Here is a 19,915-nt window from a genome sequence, read left to right on the forward strand (position 1 = left end):
GGTGAACCTTCTGTATTTGGTCTTCTCTTTGGATAATACTATCCCTACCCCATGGAAAGCTTTCTTCACTTGGTTGGATGTTGTGAAGGATTTTCTCTTTACTCTGAAAAGGATCCTGCGATCTTCCACCACAGTTGTCTTCTGTGGATGTCCAGGCCTTTTTGTGCTGCCATGCTTGCCCGTACGGTCTTTCCCCCACCCCCAGAATTTACAAAACTGTTGATCTGGCCACTCCTCAGGTTTCCACTACCTTTTTATTGGATTTATTGTTTTTGCAGCCTAAGGATGGCCTTTATCACTTGCACTGAAATCTCCTTTGACCACATGTTGTGGGTTTACAGCAACAGCTTCCAAATGCAAATGTCACACTTGAAATCAGCTGCAGACCTTTTGCCTGTTTAATTAAAAAATAAATAACGAAGGAATAGCCCAGCCCTGTCCATGAAACAGCTTTTGGGTCAATTGTCCAATTACTTAAAAAAGAGGAAGGCGCTAAATATTAAACAGCTGCAAGTCCTAAACCATTCATCCAGTCCCAATGGGAATACCCTCATATTAAAGCTGATAGTCTTAATTTTAACACCATATTCATTATATAACTGTCATTTGAAATAACAAAAATGTTGTCAGTGTCCAAATATATATGGACAGAACAGTATTTATTTCACACAGATGGATGCGGTCAGTGTCGAGGCCGTGAGGAACTAAAGCAGTGGGAAGGGGAATGAGGAGCATAAAAATGGTCTAGTGTAGCAATAGGTGTAAATCCAGGCTCGGAGATCTGTATGTCACTGAGGGGACTGCACAGGAAACATGTTCACACTTCCGTTTGCAGAAAACCACACAGTAACTGTGTTTCCCCGTCACTGCACTTATGCAGAGATAATCCATTGTCTGCCTTAGGTAATGGCTTCTATTCACCACAGGTATACACTATAGGTGTTACGCTAGGAAGATGATTGACATAAACACTGTAAAGCTCGTTTGGAGTAAAAATGATAAAATATTCTATCACAAACAATTGAGTTTTTTTGGGGGGGGGTTTGTAACCTTGTGCTCTACATGACTTCTGTTGAAAAAATAAAACCCATATGTTTCAAAGTCCAGATTGTTAAATGACATGAAAAGGGTGTAAATTGTTATTGAACATGTGGGTTGTTTTCCAGCATTGCTCAAAGTTAATCTGTACTAAACCTCAGCAGCCAATGAGATGTTGGATTCCATTTTCAAACATTCAGTAGATATATAAAATCTGATTGGTTGGTAATATGAGTTACTAAACATTTGTATCTCTGAGTCAGGGGCCTCATTCAGATGCGGTCTCAAATTTGATGTCGCAGCTGAGCGATTATCGGTAGACAACAGTGTGCACACACTATGGGACCTTTGTGATGCCGCTCGCAGTGAGGAATCAGTCACAGAGTGATTGACAGGAAGAGGCCGTTTGGGGGAGGTAACGAGGTGTTTCTGCAAAAAGGCAGGTGTGTGTGACTGCGATCTTGTATGCATAAAACATGTCACCAGCGTTACAGCTCCCGCGGGCATTCTGCGTGTCATGGAGGCTCTCAAGCAGTCAAGGTTTCTCACATTTGTGTTCTGATTGCTACGGAGTATGCAGTTGCTGAGCATATTGTGATGGCTGCGTTGGGCATCTCTGTTCACTGGTGGGTGGCTGCTACGCTTGCCTCGCAGTTCCCTAATGAAAAAAGATCACTGTGGCATCACCATTGTGACCAATCCTGAATCATGCTCAATGGCCCTCATTCCGAGTTGTTCGCTCGCAAGTGAATTTTAGCAGATTTGCTCATGCTAAGCCGCCGCCTACTGGGAGTGAATCTTAGCATCTTAAAATTGCGAACGATGTATTCGCAATATTGCGATTACACATCTTGTAGCAGTTTCTGAGTAGCTCCAGACTTACTCGGCATCGTTTTTTCCCACACGCCCATAAAACGGCCTGTTTCCGCCCAGTAACACCCATTTCCTGTCAATCACATTACGATCGCCAGAACGATGAAAAAGCCGTGAGTAAAATTCCTAACTACATAGCAAATTTACTTGGCGCAGTCGCAGTGCGGACATTGCGCATGCGCATTAAGCGGAAAATCGCTGCGATGCGAAGATTTTTACCGAGCGAACAACTCGGAATGAGGGCCTATGTTCATAACTGGTACTATATGACCTCAGACTGAGGCTTCTTTATATGACGCATTACCCAATGTACCCATTAAATCTGGAGCAAAAATAGATGATACAATACTTCAGGGGAGTTTCTCAAGGAGCTTCTGCTGGGCAGAACCTCCGATATGAGGCAATGAGCCTGATTCTGAGCTGGGCGTAAAGTAATAAAGAGCAAGTCACTTTGCACCTGGACAAACCATGTTACAACGCAAAGGGGTGGGGAGAAACACATTTATTCAATTTGCATGCAGGGTAAATACTGGCTGCTTTTGCATGTAGCCCACAAATGCTGAACAGCTTTATTTTTACCCTGCAATTTAGATTTGAGTTTGGACACACCCCACCCACATCTCCATCTGCAATGCAAAATGGTTTTGCCAAGGTTCACAGTTACTTGCGCATAGAAACTTTAGACAAAAAGGAAGTGAAGGAGCGTCGGCCCTACCACGGAGGTCTTTGACCGGGCTTTCCCCATAGGTAAAAAACCCAATAATGCCATTCTGCGCTATCAGATCTTGCTAAATAGCACAGATTTGCAGTCCCCACAGAGAATAATGGTAATGGTGTCTTTGTTGAAATTTTAGTGAACACCGGTGATATCTTTGATGTCGTAGGATATATGGCTTAAAACTGTTTAATAAATAGTTTCATGTGCCCCTTTTACCTCATATTCCCAAGATGGGACAGTGCACAAATAAGCAATTGTCCTGGTACAGCCTAAAATCTACACTTTTGCCGTAGCAGCGGTGAAAATAGGTTCCGGCTCGGCCCTGTTGCTGTGCATGTGTGACCTTAGGTCAAGTACATGGGTAAGACCCAGAGAAAGCTGAGGCATCTACATAGACCCCTCTTGGCACTCTGGGCCCCAATACAATGGGTAGAAGCCAGATAACGCCTTCTGAAGAGAGTGTTATGTTAAGATCCACAAACGTTTAGATTTCGTAGCTTGATATATAGCACAATCACAACATACACATACACTGTATAGTGACAGCAGTGTGCTCTGATATTGAAAGTAACTTAGGAGATATCTCCTGCGTTATAGGCTTAATAAAAAGCCTTTCTACTTGTTAATGATAATCATGCAGAAACTGATCAATAACCCCCATAAGCTCCCAATTGCAAGTACTCTTGACCAATGGGCTCCATACATATGGTTTTACAGAATACAGATAGCATTTTCTCTGCAGGTCTAAATCTTCTTCAAATAGCTGCTAGGCTTTTTCACTAAGGTGAAAACACAGACGTTCTGCCAGATGTACAATTTCTATTGTAGTGAAATGTTAGAGGGATGCAAGACTACTGACTTTTCCAATGTACATGATACAGTACATGTCAGTAAAAAAATCCAGCTCACAAGTGTATAGGTTAGAAATACATTTAATATATACGCATATTTCTATACGAAAAGGCAGCATAAAATCTAAAATAAATATTTGAAAATCATGTTTTTTATGTCGGAGACAACAGGTAAACATTACATTTGTCACAATTGCACTTCTCAGTCTGTATTTGATATTTTTACTTTTATATGTTAGTGAGGCAACATGACTTACATAAATCATCACCGCTCAGTTTTACCCCAAATCTTTGGTCTGAGTCTTATAAGGACTAATTATACATATATCTCAGAAGATACTGGATCCCACTTTCCCAGAAGATACAAATGGAATGAAAGCACTCCTGACAGAGTCTTCCACAGCCTAACGTGATCCCATCTGTACTCACCATTTACCACCTCTGTTGCGTCAGTCGTGTCTTTCTTCCGCCCCTTATGGTGTAGGGACATTGAGCGCAGATAACTTGTAATGCCCCCCGTGTTGGCTTCATTGGAAATTTTTGCCTTTTTAAATAGGCTTAGCTGCTTTTTTGGAGAGTCCTTGGCCTGAGTACCACGAGAAGATCTCCAGCGTTTAAACTGCCCCCACACACCGTGCTTTTGCCCATTTTCCTTCTTCCATTGATATGATCCCAGAGGAGAGACTTCTAGAGTGCTAGTCTCTGGGGCTTCCAGGTTCTCACAGGGTTCTACCATGCTGTATCTGAGATAATAATGAGGTCTCTGAACTCTCACCAAGCAGGTCTTGTTGCAGAGTACTCTCAACGTAAAGCCTGACTTTCTCTCAATAATCTTAGTAATTCCTACTGTTTATCCACTGTCCACCTTTTCTACGGTGACTGCTGTATTCCCATCCACATCTCTGTCATGCAGACACCTCTTCTGGTCTTTGCACTTGTCTGTTACTTCCTCGGATCTTCTCACTTGTTCTATCTAGCCCTCTTCCTTTCCATCTCTCCCCCTCTCTCTTGCCACCCAATGGCTTGTCTATTCTTTATTGTGTCTCTTTCTGTCACCCTCTCTCTCTTTCAGTATCTCTACAGTATATTGTCACAGTCTCTCCCTCAAGACAGGAAATATACATTTTGTGGAGCTTTTTTTCTCTCTTTCAAATAGCAGTTAATGTGTTGTGTCACAGAAGTGGTTAATGCTGATGAGGAGGGGTTGGTGGGACGGCGGTGTTAAGCAAATGTGCCATAATTCAAAGAAATCTATTGCAAAGCATCAAACTTTATTAAGTGGAGCAAGTGAGGTGTCTAAGCTAAGCGGGTAAGAGATGACAAATCTCCTTCACGATTCCTAGAAAGAAAACCATATAAAAGTTACTGCTGGCTTATAAAACATCTGTCTCACAGTGTGACCGTTGCAATGTGACTGAGACATGACACATAAGTAGCACAGGTTACACTGAATCCGCATCTGTCCCTATTACTTATTTTAAAATACGATGATCTATGTTCATTATTTGATAAGAACGAAGAATTTGTTTTCATGGGGTAAGGAGATACCCTGTATACGTCAAATTATATCTCAGTTATGGGTTAAATAATCTTGTACTATGAGTTACAGAATGTTTTCATTGCATGAAATTTACTATTTAAAACACAAACTTATTGTTGGAATAGTAACTTTACAGGAGAACATCTGAAGCTGAAAATCAGGTATTAGGTGGTGTTTACTGTGTTAGTATTAAATCTGGTCTCTGTTCACATGTGATGCTCAGTTTGCCTAACCCAATGGATTCCCTAAGCCTCCAATGGATCCACACTGCTCTTCTATATACCTCTGTATCTCTGCTAGATTAAATAACGCCGAACTTAGTCGATGCCCCTACACCTTGTACATGAATGACACCTACACTAGAGAAGGGACACTCACCACAGCACTGTTGGCCTTATTCCAGCTCACGTAGGAAGTATACAACATGGCAATATGGGACTATTAGCAAACTCAGCGAATCGGGAGAATGGGAGGTGGCTAGTAGTGCACACAAAAAAAGTCTGTTCAGTGGGCGTACTGTGCGAGTGTTCATAGTGTGTCATTGCAAGTGGCTGCGTTCACAGCTGCAGACACAGGAGGCCATTCTCGACAGAGAACTATGGCCCAGATTTATCAAGCTTTGGAGAGTGATAAATTGCACTGTGATAAAGTACTAACCAATCAGCTGTCGTTTCTTCAAACACAGCCTGTAACATGGCAGTTAGGAGCTGGTTGGTTGGTACTTTATCACTGAACAATTTATCACTCTCCAAGGCTTGAAAAATCTGGGCATGTACGTGGTGTAAGAGTCAATGGTGCGACCAATGGTAGCAAGTAAGGATATACTGATCGGTACTACAGCATGCACGGATGCTACAAGTGGGTATCTCAGTCCATTGAAGTACAAAAAGAAAAGGAATGTGTAGGCCATTGGTGACCGCCAATAGACGCTGCTGCGTTTGCTTTTGTGTGCGGCTCTGAATCAGGCCGTTAATCTTAGCATAATAAACTCAATTTAAAAGATTATGCTAAAAGATATATACACTTTTCAGCAAAGCCTGTACCTACATTTTTTTCCAATAAAACTTTGAGATTTAGGGCCTTAGTCAGTACGGATCGAATCAGTGATGCGATCGCATACTGAACTATTTATGCCCAGTGCGCACAAGCAGGAGCCGTACTGCGCATGCACACACAGTGAGATGCGAATGTCTCAACCTGATTGATAGGTAGAGGCGTTCGCAGAACGGTCTAGGCAGCGTTGCGGGGGGGGGGGCATTGACTCGGTTTTGCGGGGGCGTGCCGGCAGAAGTGGGGTCGGGTCTGGGGCAGCCGTGTGACATCACACGCGGTCGCTGTGACCCGAAAAATGGCCACTCTGCACCTGTCTTCACAGTTAGACTGTGGAGGAAGGGGGGCATCTACAATTCAGAAATGCGATTGCAATTGAATTGTGATCGCATCACTGTCAGGCATCTGCATGCTGGGTGACCTTGCCCTGTGCGGGGCGGCCCCCCAGCATGCGATCGTAAGCAGTGGATTTTACCTAGGGGCTGCGGTACTGCAGCCCCCTCCAGTAAAATTCCGCCACTGCTCCCCAGTGAGCTCCGGTCTCAACTCTGGGACCCCCCCCCCCCCTCCCATTCCTACACCCACACCTGCACCTTTCAACTCACAAATGGGTATGATCAGAGCTGGTGCAGGCTCAAGCAAGCACAGCAAGGAGCAGAGTGTAATCGTGGTGACAGCTGCGGCCTCCTGTCACCATGGTAACGCAATCCAGCCGCACCATAGAGCCCTTCTCTCAGCCCGTGTGACTGTATACCCTCCAACATTTTACACATAAAAATCGGTACAAATCCAAAAAGGAAAGGGGGCGTGGCCACGGGTAATGGGGATGTGGCCACGCCCCTTTTCCTATACTTTCAGTGGAAGTTTGGAGAGCCAAAAATCGGTACAGACCATTAAAAAAAGGTACTGTACCTGCCAAAAACGTACAGTTGGAGGGTATGTGACTGTACGGCCACGTCCTGCACATTTGCCCTCTCCCTTATGTCACCATCCTGTTCCCTGTGTTACCGCTACCTGGTATGGGCAAACTCTCCACCGTACTGACTAATGCTGTCCCCCCGTGTGCCCTGCAAGGAGATAGTTGTGCAGTGGTTTCCTATTGGAAGCCCTGCCTGCTAATCTCACAGACTCACACATGGCTGGCAGTCTCAGGGGAGTAAACTCCTCCCCCTGTTGGACTGCCTGTCCAGAGTGTGATAGCACAGTAAGGGCTTCCAGCAAGAAGCAAACACTATGCCGGCTCGCCGGCCGTATTGTGCTTCTATGGGCTGCAGTCTGCAGCCCAAGAAGTTGTTTATACTGCAGCTGCGCATGCATATTCCTCCCTTCCACATTACTCCCCTGAGCCCTGGCTAGATTTACTGCACATGCGCAATAGATCGTATAGACGCTGGAGTCTGCAGCCTTGGCAGCCCTCCGGCCTGAAAAAGGTAGGAGCTGCTGCTGATCGCAAGCAGTTGCAGTTTTGCTAAAATAGCAAATCTGAAGCTGAATAAGGCCCTTAGTTTAGAAGATACAATGCTGCCTGTAAGACTTAACATAGCACATTACATTTTAGAATAGTTAGTTTTATTCTGTTTTTATTTTGAACTTTAGACTTCTGGTAATAAATACTGGTAACTTTGGTCCTGATTCAGATGTGGGTGGAGGTGCAGAAGGCTTCTGAAGCAAGTAGACACCTCCTGCCTGCATTTGTGATCCTGTGACACCAACGTGTGTCACATCGTGATCGGGATCAGCTGCGAAATCATCGTCCGGCTGCGTGACCCAATGTGTTGCACAAATCGGCCGACGCAGATCCAGCAAAGAGGCCAGGAAATCTCTGTCTTCCGATGGAGATCCTAGCCTCATCACTCCCCTTCCCCCAAACTGCTGCAGACTGTCAAACGACCGACGTAGCAAACACGTACTGCACATACACAATATGGGTCCTGCACATATGCAAAGTACCAAACATCATACATTATATTTATACCTGGGCGTTAATCTAACTGCAGTAAAAGTCTGAATTTTGGGAAATGAATAAATAAAATGAAAGATGTCCAGTGGCAAAGACTTATCATAGGAAAAATACACGAAAAATGGGAGAATACTTCTTTGCTGTGACCTTTTCCTTCAGAAAGATATAGGGCCTAATTCAGACCTGATTGCTAGCAGGCAATTTTTGCACTGCTACGATCAGATATTCACCGCCTACAGGGGGAGTGTATTTTAGCTGTGCAAGTGTGCAATCGCATGTGTAGCAGAGCAGTACAAAGAGATCTTGTGCAGTCTCTGCGCAGCCCAGGACTTACTCAGCCGCTGCGATCATTTCAGCCTGTCCGGGACCGGAATTGACATCAGACACCCGCCCTGCAAACGCTTGGACATGCCTGCGTTTTTCCAACCACTCCCTGAAAATGGTCAGTTGCCACCCACAAACGGCTTCTTTCTATCAATCTCCTTGCGATCGCCTGTGCGAATGGATTCTTCTAACAAAGCTATCGCTAAGCGGCAACTGATTGTACCCGTGCGATGCGCATTGCGGTGCATACGCATGCGCAGTTTAGACCTGATCGTAGGCTGTATGAAAATGCAGCCTAGCAATCAGGTCTGAACTCTGAATTACCCCCATAATTATATAATGTGTCTGTTTTCTAGCCATCAATGAAAAACGTTTATTTTTGCTTATTAAATACAAGAATAAGTTTTTACATGTTCTCTGTTACCTTGAAGTGCTCCCAGCTGGTGATCTCCCGGAACAGAGCATCTCCCGGGCAGGTGGTGTTGACTACCTGCCGGTGACCTTGCAGGGAGTAGTTGGCGGAGATGTAACCAGACCTGACTGCCCATTTCAGGAAGCAATCTTTCACTAAACTCATGATTTGGCTCTCAGGGACTGATGTACTAAAATCTCCAATGAAGCTCACCCCATAACCTACTGAGTTGTGGCCTTTGGTGTGAGCCCCAACCCAGTGCCACCCACGTCCTTCATAGATGTATCCATCGGAACCTACCACAAAGCTGAGAGAGGAGGGAAAAGAGAAACGATTACAGAACTATTCCACTCTATGGATTATTCATGTGTAATGTGTTTCTTCTTCTCTTTTCAATACTTTCCACTGCACTGATTTTGGTCACAAAGACCTGACTTTGTCACACCCTTCCTGTCTCTCTGTGGTGTACAACATTTATCCACCCATTCGCAGATACATGTAATATTAAAGGGCAAGTAAAGCCACTGTTGACTTCAAGTTTTTGTAAAGCGTATGTGTTACATATATTATTGCCCACCATATGTATCATGGCACCCTGCAGGGAAACAGCAAATACTCCTCAAGTCATACTTGCCTACTCTCCCCCATTCTGCAGGAGACTCCCTGAAATAGCAGCAATCTCCCTCACTCCCTGAAAAGTCCAGCAATCTCCCTGATTGCACCTTACCCCCATTATGCAGCTATTACATTCTTGGGGGCAAAATGAAATCAGAGATACATACATTCAAATGGGATCATTAGTGCCATTTCCCTGCACTGGTTATAAGGCACAGTCATCCCTATGGCCACTTACAGTATATGGAACCTCTTGTAAAACACAATACACAAACAAATCCTGCAAAATATCAGTGTCTTTTCTTCAACAAATAGATTTTACTCACTTTGGGGCTCATTTACATTTGTATGTAAGTCATGTTTATGACACACCTCTCAGATGTAGCAGTACGCGCCCGCACTGATAGGTGTTACTTTCACATCTCCCTGAAATGCTTTTTTTTCAAGAGTAGGCAAGTGTGCCCCAAGTATGACAATATCAAAGCCAAACACCTTCTTAGCTTTTGACCTGTATAACATCCCATGGAGACACTGGGGCAGATGTATTAAACCTGGAGAAGGCATAAAGAAGTAATGAAGCAGTGATAAGTGCAAGGTGATAATGCAGCAGCCAATCTCAGCTCCTAACTGTCATTTTTCAAATCTGTAATGATTGGCTGGTGCGTTATCACCTTGCACTTATCATTGCTTTATCCCTTCTCCAGGCATAATAATGTACATCTACCCCACTGTTTTAAGATGTAGGAAAAGCATAAACTGTCTGCAGTGGAGCAAGTATGGGAAGTAATACTTTGGGGTTGATGTATCAAGAAGTGAAAGAGTGGAGATGTGGAACGGTGGAGAAGTTGCCCATAGGTGGAAGCCTATGATTTAGAATCAGGCCCATAATGGGATAATGAATATGATTATTGATGGGCGTGGTATGTTAGGAAGATTCAACTTAGGTCGACAGTGTCTAGGTCAACCACTGTTGGTCGACATTAAGTATGTCGACATGATTTCTAGGTCGACAGGGACTATAGGTCGACATGAGAAAAGGTCGATATGAGTTTTGTTCACTTTTTTTTGGGTGTCGTTTTCTCTGTACAATGACCGGGAACCTCAATTAGTGCACTGTGTCCCCTCGCATGGCTTGCTTTGCTCGCCATGTTTTGGGCGAGGTGCCTCGCTCTGCTACCGCTGCGCTCAACACAGGTTACCGTTTCCAATTGTAGTCCACGTGGATCGTAAAGTATGAAAAAGTTCAAAAACATTAAAACATTTTTTGAAAAACTTATGTCGACCTAGAACGTGGTCACTCACTTAGGTTAGAGGAGAGGAGTTTCCGCACATTGAGGCGAAAAGGTTTTTTCACAGTAAGGACAATACGTGTTTGGAATTCCCTGCCTGAGAGAGTAGTAACAGCGGACTCAGAAAACACCTTTAAGAATGGGTTAGATAAATTCCTATTGGATAAAGATATTCAGGTTATGGTGCGTAGGCACGCATTATAGTTAATATAACTAGTCCTAACATAAAAATAACTAGTCCTATAATAAGACAGCATAGGAGACCACAAATAGGTTGAACTCGATGTACAATTGTCTTTTTTCAACCTATGTTACTATGTTACTATGTCGAGTCCCTGTTGACCCTACTAGTCCCTACTAGAGTCCCTACTAGAGTCCCTGTTGACCTAGAAACCATGTCGACCTACTTACTGTCGACTAATAGTGGTCGAACTAGACAGTGTTGATCTACTTGCGGTCGACCTAAAGACCCAATCCCATTACTGATATGCATTGTCAGGTCAGGTTAGGTTATCAGTTCATGAACAACTAAAGCCAAGCTAACTGAAATGAGTCTTGATTACATCTGATGAGAGGCTCTGGAAACGTTAGGACAATACCAACAGAAAAGTGATAAGACCTTCAGGACTGCTTTTTCAGGTCTTCACCTTTCACAAGCTGCTTTCTGCTTAAAGTTAAACCTGCTTATTGGTGCTCAGATGCCCCCAGGGAGCGGTCTTCAACTAAAAATAGTAATTGTAATGGTAAATGTGACCAAGCGCTATATGTGCTGAATAAAAATATACTGTGTAGAAAACAATAATAATAATAATAATAATAATAATAATAATAAACAAAATCAAATAAGATTAGAAAATAAGAAAAGAAAGAGAAAAGTGCAAACAGAAGTCTTAGGGTGTGTACACACGGTGAGATATTTTCTTTCGATTTTCACTATATAGTCAAAATCGCAAGAAAAGTTAGTGCAGATTGCAAGGTGAAAGTCACCTTGCGATCCCGATTCGATCCCGATGCGCGGTCCCGCCAGGTCGGCATCTCAAGAAAAGATAGACTGTGCAGGCAAGTCAATCCTTGCTAGATCAGTGTACTATCTAGTTCATCTCACATGTCAATGACATCTCACATAAGCCAAAATCTCACATAAGACAAAATTGTATGCACACATAGTCCATATCTCAAGAAAAGTTAGTCAAAATTGGTGGTGCTGGGCTCCGGGGAGTTCAGGGGAAATCGCAAGTGAAAATCGGGCATAGCAAGGATCTCACCATGTGTACACACCCTAAGATTAAAAATAAATCTAAGATTAAAAATAAAATATTACAGCTCCTATCTCGTGTTTTTTTGAGCTTTCAGACACTTGGTGTTGGCTGAATAGATACAGTTCTTGTGGGCAGAGACTATCCCTGGCTTACCCTATCTCCACATGCTGTATGATTGCTGCGCTCGGCGCCGAAAAGCTCGGGTATCCGCTTCCAGATGAAGAACACATTGTCAATATAGCAATGCCAACATACAATGTTCGCCAAGTATGGCTTATGATCCCAGATATTCAGATCTTCCCAATGTGAGACAAAGAGATTTGCGTAGCTTGGAGCGAATAATGTTCCCATAGCTGTACTGCACTGTTGTAAGTAGAAATCGCCCTCGTACCAAAAATAGTTGTTGTGGAGATATATTTTTATTCTTTATTTTTCATTTTATATTTTATTTATTTTTCACTTTTTACCTTCCATTCTTGTCTTTTTCCTTTTTCTTTCTAATTCTGATTCTATAAGTGCAACAGAATGTTTTTTATTCTGGGAATACTTCTGAATATGGAAATTACTTTTTACTATGAGGATACCGCCGCCAACCTTACTTCCGGTTAAGGTCACTTCCTGTTTTTTAAATAAAGTTTATCATATAAAAAGGAGCACAACAAACAACTACCACACTTCCTTGACAAAGAATCCAGAGCAGGATTCGAAACGCGTTGCAGAGTGAAGGAGCAGACACAGGGGAAGAAGATAGCACCGCCGCCGCCAGCGTTTGACGTCACCGGAAGTGGATACCCGAACTTCCGGTCTCAGCTTTTCGGCACCGAGAGTGGCAATTGTACAGCATGTGGATATAGGGTAAGCCAGGGATAGTCTCTGCCCACAAGAACTGTATCTATCCAGCCAATACCAAAAAAAAAAAAAAAGCTCCAAAAAACACCAGAAAGGAGCTGTAAACATATTTTATTTTTAATCTTAGATTTATTTTTAATCTTAGACTTCTGTTTGCACTTTTCTCTTTCTTTTCTTATTTTCTAATATTATTTGATTTTGTTTATTATTATTATTATTATTATTGTTTTCTACACAGTATATTTTTATTCAGTACATATAGCACTTGGTCACATTTACCATTTCATTGATCCCCTGATCCGAAACCCGGGCAGGTCATCAAAGCGCAGCAAGCTATCCAATAATTTCCTTTTGTAAAAATAGTAATTGCTTATCACCCCAAGGTATTGCCTAGGTTTAAGGATGGATTTGGAACTAACAGGACCACTAGATGTAACGTATGAAGCAGGAAGAGTATAGCAAGCTTGCAGATCTTATGGTCTTAAACTAGAAATCTGGCAGAGATCAATACAAAAGGGCTGGAAGTGGACAGATTAAACATTATAGAAGTGGAAATCAGAACTGACAACAGACAGGTTATATCGGATAGACAGTCTGGGTTGGCAGCAGTCTAGCTATAACGATTACAGAGTCTGTGGTCATGGCTGATTACAGACAAGAACGTAATAAAGAAACAGGCCAAAACAGAAGACAATGAGATCCAAAGACAAACTGGGTCAGCAATGATATACGAGATAAAGGACCGCAGGATCAGCTACCAACAACCAGCACATGTCTAATGACCTAGGGGTATATTTACTAAAATGCGGGTTTTCAGAATTGGGGATGATGCCCATAGCAACCAATCAGATTCTAGCTATTATCGTGTAGAAGCTGCTAGAGAAATGATAAGTGGAATCTGATTGGTCGCTATGAGCAACATCTCCACGTCTGAAAACCTGCACTTTAGTAAATATACCCCCTAGTCACTAATTAAATTCAAAAGAACCAATAAGTTGAGGTCTGTGATCCATCCCACACTTATCAAGTGACTCATTGTACCTTGGGAGAAAAGGTTGCCATTAACGTCTCCATGATCATTCTAGAATCTGGAAGAGCCATGACATAAACATGCACAACACCAGCCTCTGCTGCTATATAACAGCTGCAAGTGTGCATATGTCTAACTCTACATCAGCCCTACAATGTAAACTGGAAATAAGCCATAGACAATAATCTAACTGTGCCTCGTGGTCAGTTGATAAGAGGTTATATATTACTTATCATCAAGTAATAGCTTTTAAATAAAGCATCACTCAATGTAGTGCTAGTAACTCAGCAGAGTGGTTTATAATATATTGTTTTCAAACTAATAGTTTGTTGCAATGAAGCTTATGCTCCATTATCTTCCATTTCAACCATTGTATTATTAATATTATATAGTGAGTGTAAATGATCCATCTACATCTCGTTCCCTACCTGTAGCCAATGTCATCCCAGCCCCGATCCTGCTGGTGGAATCTCTGCATGCTGCGCATGTCTGCCGCACAGTCCTGGAAGGAGGCACAAGGCCTAGATGGCTCATAGGTGTGGTGGATATAGACGTTGGGCAGAGGTGGCTGCAGGAGAGTGGGGGTCCCTTTATATGGCTGGGGCTCCCACATGCAGCGAGGTATCACTGCGGGACAGTCTGTAAAGTAAATCAGGGCAACAAATAGATGACACAATAGAACTGCAGCATAAGCCAGATCAAAGAAACATTGGTAAAGAATGTTTTTGAATCTCTAAAGATCCTCTTTTGTGGCAATGTCTATCATTCTCCCCGTCTAGGTGGCAATATATATATTTGCTGAAAAATGTCCTTTATAATATAAATGTTAATTTTACCAAAAGATTATTTCAATCCAGCATGTATGAAACAACTTTCTTAGAAAGAGATACAAATCCTCTTAAATGAAATGGTTATAAGAAAATTATTTTTTCCGTTAAGCTTTTATCACAAAAATAAAAGTGCATGAAGGCAGCATAAATGTGTTTTCCAGCTAAAATTTTTAAATGTGTTGGTGTGGAAGAGCATGCCTACTGAGGAAATCAATGCCACAGGATGGTGAAACGTGTCAGTGGGCCTCAGCTTGATGAAACACATCAAAGGCTTCACTATCTTTCTGGCAGCTTATTTTACAAAGCAGTGGCCAGAAGCTAAACATCTATTACATGAACCTGCTCCTAAGATTGGGAAGGGATATACCTTATTATACCCTTTATTTCTGGAACATCCCTATCTGTAGGATCTGGTATCAGAACGCATTTCTCCCAGCTTGTTACTGACTAATTATTTACATGCCTTTATTGGAATATACAGCTGTTTATATATGGAGCATCTTTAATAATTTATTGTCATTTTTTTAATGTTACATTATGTTTTTATTGATTTAAGAATTAGTGTAATAAATGTGCCTGCTTTTACCTATTTTCATTGCCCTATGATGTGACAAAACGCCAGGAGCGGATTGGTCATAGGGTTCTTTGGGAAGATTACCAGTGGGTCCTGTTTTGATAACATGTAAGGGGTGATGCTGCTGTCATAGTTAAGCTTTTACCACAAAAAGAAAATTGCATGAAGGTGACATAAATGTGTTTCCAGCTAAAAAAAATTAATTTGTTGGTTTGGAAGAGCATGCCTACTGAGGAAACCAATGCCACAGGATGGTGAAATGCGTCAGTGGGCCTATAGTTGATGAAACACACCAAGGGCTTCACTATCCTTTTGGTAGCTTATTTTCCAAAGCAGTGGCCAGAAGCTAAACATCTATTACTTGAACCTGCGCCTAAGATTGGGACGGGACACGTTTTATTATAACCTTTATTTCTGGAACATCACTATTTGTAGGATCTGGTTTCAGGACGCATCTCTCCCAGTTTGTTGCCGTCTAATTATTTACATGCCTTTATTGGAATACACAGCTGTTTTTACATGGACGCTTTAATAATTTATTGTTATTTTTAAATGTTATGTTTTTATTAATTTAAGAATTAGTGTAACAAATGTGTGTACTTTTAAATTGTACTAGTCTATAGTTATTTTTATTGCCCTATAAAGTGACACAATGCCAGGGGCGGATTGGCCATATGGTTCACAGGGAAGATTCCTGGTTGGTCGATGTGCATGTGGGACCTGTTTTGATAACATGTAAGGGGTGATGCTGCCATCATGGTTACACGGTATACCTCTGGTGCTGCCCATATGAGGCCACTTCTATAAATTTTTCCAGGGCCACTTTCAGTTCTCAATCTGCCCCTGCACAATTGCTCTGTCATATACATATACATGCATGCTATACAGATTTTATATACTGTACTTTGTACCGAGATATTGCTCCTGAAACTCCTTGGCCGCTGCGGCAGCCGCTGCAGCAGCCGCGCTCTGCAGCGCTGTGTCTGCGAGGTGATGAAGTCCACAGCTTGCAGCATATTTCCTGTGACAAGCTATGCCTCTGTTGATCTCCTTTTCTAATTGGCCTTCCTCTAGCAGAGCTTGGAAGTCCTGCCTCCTGTATGAACTCATTGTTGGTTTCCCATAGTAGTATGACTGAAGCAGGGAACTCATATTCTGGGTTTGATTTGCCATCCTCTTCCCCAGCAGAGTGCCATCCAATGCACCATTGATGTAGGCCAATGTCAGGTAATTTCGGGAAGGGGCACCTTGTAGCCGGAAGTATTTGGGAGAGGAGATGGAATCCCAGCACCCATCTGCAATATGTAGCGGTGTTTCCAGGGAGGCTCCAGGATCAGCAAAAGCCAATCCTAATAACACTGCGAGGGAGGATGGGTGAGTGCCATCACTGCCTGGTTCTAGGCTTGACCTCTGCTGGTCAGAAGAGCTTGAGTTTTGTGGACAAGGATGTTTTCCCTCAGCATCCTGTAACTTCTGCGGCACGCTCTTAGGTACACTTTCTGCATGCTTGCCATCGCAGGCAGCTATCCATCCCCAGACCATGGCACCAAGTAGAGGTCTTAATGCCACAGTGCTGCCATCAGGAGCCAAAACAACCCCTTGTTCCTGCCACCTCAAGTCTTCTGATCTCTGGACCTTGTGAGACAGCAGAACATTGGCGAGAGCTGCTTGTTCATCAGTAAAAGACTGAGGGGAGCTGAATGGTGGAGAGGCAGCAGAAAGGAGAAGCTGAGCTAGATCCTGGGCAGAGGATCCTGGCATATTGGCCTCCAGATCCTGCACAAGGCCAAGAAAGGTTTTCATATTCATAGCCTGTCCTAAAGAAGGATTAAGAGATAGATTTTAAGTAAGACTGGAGAGAGAGGCCAAAATCTTAGCAATATTTATTAATGTGTGTAGACACATCCACATGCAGTGGCACTTTCACCGTATGTTGATATAAATATTAAATAAGAGTTTAGTATATACAATAACTAATGCCACAATATACTCTATATAAGAAATAAGATGGTTCACTTGTGTGAAGTGGACATGGCCGCTCACCCTTCCTCATAGCAAGGAGCACCTCTAATAATCCGCCCTGTCCACCCCTTCATGAAATCTCCTTTCTATGCTGTGCTACAAAACATAGGTGCGTCTAGTCCGTGCTTTGAAAAGCAAATCCTCACAATGCCTCCCCATTCCCCCGAGGAGAGGCTAAGTTTTGCAAATCAATACTTCTCTGAGGGCTTCCAGGCAACTTGTGCAAATCATGCTGGATAGCACTTTACCAATGACCTCCTGAGTATTTCCAGCAAGATTTGTGTTTGGCCAGAATCCTGACTTCTATATGATGTCCCAGCACAGGACACAGAGTTATTTGTAGCAGCCACAATCACCAATAATTATTATCATTTGGTCCAATCTAATCCCCCCCCCCTCTAAATTAGCAAATTAAGCTAAGAGATCGGCCAGATATTTAGGCAAAAAATTTCAGTCAAATATTGTAATGCATCCCTAATAAATGCTAAAACAAAATCAAAATACCAATACCGTGGTACCTGTAATTCATCCATGTGTGGTAAGAAGTTCTATATGCTCCCTGTTAGTTATGTATAATGTATGCTATTTCTCTCATTTACAATGTGAGTTCATGTTTGGTTTATTTTTACCAAAAAACACTGAAATTAATTTTAATGGGTGTGATATGAAATGTCGATAATAAGAATGTCGACGTAGTGGGTATGTTGACTTGAGATATTTCAAAAGGCAAAATGTCAACATGGTCATAATGGTGATATAGTTAAAATGTCAACATTGAGGGTTAGAGCCCTAACCCTGTAAGGTGTCACCACTACGGCTCGCACCCCCCACAGGTCTCGCCCATTCCCGCTGGTCACAATGGCTGATGGTTCCAACAGTTGCTAAGCAACCAAGACTATTGGCACCTGCACCTGTTCTTGGAAAAAGGCAGGGAGGGTTTAGCTTCCCTGACAGCTATATCTTCTGTTTGTCAGAGGTTACCAGCCCTGCTGTATGTGCTGCCAGTTTATACTAGCACCTGCCTTTGTTTTTGCCTTCTTGGTGTTTGCTGAATCCCAGCCTGATCTATCCCTGCCTGGCTCTGGGTTTGTTTCCCAGTTTTTCTTGATACCTGCTCTTTCATTTCACTGTCTGCGGGCCTCGTTCTCTGCCTATCCATTTGCTCAGTCAGCGTCCACTTACCACTTCAGCTCAGTCCTGGCTCATCGAAAATTCAACTGTTTTGCTGATGACTATTAGTGCCAGGCACCTGATGGAGCAATTCAATTGTTGCTCCATTTGAGCGCGAATAGCGACGGCATTGGCATTTCTGCTCGCTTGTCATTTTATATGACACTGCATGTAAAAACCCCAAACAGTTAAATAGCTACCACTGACCTCCCGTCACTTTAGACAGGAGATCAGACGTGCATAAACAATTGAATCGCCCAAGTCCCACACTACCTCCTTGTTTCTTCATTATGTCCTGAAAGCATCTTAGGAACGGCATCTGTAAGAGGTGAAGCCCATTTAGTCTGCGCACGAGTAGAGTGATTAGTTGGCAAGTGTAACAAATGCTAAGCACAGCCTTACCCTAACTCTAAGTCATACTTGCCTACTCTCCCGGAATGGCCGGGAGGCTCCCGAAAATCGGGTGACCCTCCCGGCCCCCCGGAAGAGCAGGCAAGTCTCCCGATTTGACGGGGTCCCCCCTGCCCGTCCGCCCACTTTGTGTGTAAAGTGGGCGGTCCGGGCAGACGATGACACGATTCTTGCTGAATCGCGTCATCGTAGCCACGCCCCCTGCATTGTAATGCCGGTGATCGCGGCATTACAGAGCGGGGGCGTGGCTTAAAGAAGGAATCACCGTAACCACGCCCCTGTCCCGCCCTTGCTCCACCCCCGTACTGCCTCCGGTCCACCCCCTCCATTCGTCAAAGTGCTCCCAGCCCGCCTGTTGAGCCGACCTGGCTGCTCTCTCCCGCAGAGAGCAGCCAGAATGTCGGTAAGTATGCTCTAAGTCTAACAGTGACATGTACTGCGCACAATTGTAATTGTTTTTTTTGTATAATCTGTTTTTATTTAGGTCAGTATAACAGTATAAGGATTGCTTCACATTTCAACATAAGAAGAAGAAAAACATCAGGACACAAATGAAGGTCTAATACAACATAGCCTTAAAGGGTAGTGTAGCGTATCATCCCCGTCGCTGGGGATTAGTAAAGGCCCTAGTGTTAGTAGGTGTTTCTGTGACTTCCATCTGATATCCTTTCGCCATCTATCCATACTATAATGTGTTTGCAATCTTAGATGGCATTGTAGAGAAGCTGTAGAAAAGAGAGAGGTAAGAAATGAAAGGGATGGTAGAGAGAAAACATGGTGTGACCAAACTGGGGGGAAGTTATCGAATTGGGGGGGAGGTGTACTTTAGTCTATCTATTCGATAGACTATGTGTTGAAGTCATTTGGCGGTATAAACATATTCCTTATAGTCTTTGGAGGACATATACTCTATCCAGGGCATCCATATAATCATGAACTCCGAGAGTTTATCTCTGGAGACCAGGAGGATATTTTCCATATTCATATAGTAACTAATTCTGTTAAACCATAGTTTCCTAGTGGGTGGGAGTTGAGATCTCCATAGTGTGGGGATGACTGCCCTCGCTGCATTAGACAGGTGTCGAAGTAGCGATGTGTTG

General features: G+C 43.1%; 2 protein-coding genes across 2 annotated transcripts in view; both read right to left on the bottom strand.

Annotated features, from left to right (window-relative positions):
- Positions 1-4,804, bottom strand: part of RASAL3 (RAS protein activator like 3) — a 150,907-nt gene extending 146,103 nt beyond the window's left edge. Inside the window, exon 1 of the mRNA XM_063931662.1 lies at positions 3,910-4,804. Within this exon, the coding sequence (XP_063787732.1) occupies positions 3,910-4,216 (307 nt within the window). The 5' untranslated portion in view covers positions 4,217-4,804. The remainder of the gene's footprint in view (positions 1-3,909) is intronic.
- A 3,956-nt stretch (positions 4,805-8,760) lies between these two features.
- PGLYRP2 (peptidoglycan recognition protein 2) lies at positions 8,761-17,023 on the bottom strand. The gene is made up of 3 exons (XM_063929856.1): positions 16,124-17,023; positions 14,237-14,447; positions 8,761-9,073 (listed from the first exon to the last, which is right to left on the bottom strand). The coding sequence occupies exons 1-3, from the start codon at positions 17,019-17,021 to the stop codon at positions 8,761-8,763; spliced, it is 1,422 nt and encodes a 473-aa protein (XP_063785926.1). The 5' UTR covers positions 17,022-17,023.
- Positions 17,024-19,915: the final 2,892 nt, after the last annotated feature.

This window comes from Pseudophryne corroboree, chromosome 6 (genome assembly GCF_028390025.1).
Source record: "Pseudophryne corroboree isolate aPseCor3 chromosome 6, aPseCor3.hap2, whole genome shotgun sequence".
Classification (NCBI taxonomy): domain Eukaryota; kingdom Metazoa; phylum Chordata; class Amphibia; order Anura; family Myobatrachidae; genus Pseudophryne; species Pseudophryne corroboree.

Coding starts and splice junctions, on each gene's coding strand:
- PGLYRP2 (XM_063929856.1), bottom strand. CDS start 17,021: ATGAATATGAAAACCTTTCTTGGCCTTGTGCAGGATCTGGAGGCCAAT. Junction 14,448..16,123: donor GTTTCAGGAGCAATATCTCG/GTACAAAGTACA, acceptor TTTACTTTACAG/ACTGTCCCGCAGTGATACCT. Junction 9,074..14,236: donor TGGGATGACATTGGCTACAG/GTAGGGAACGAG, acceptor CTCCTCTCTCAG/CTTTGTGGTAGGTTCCGATG.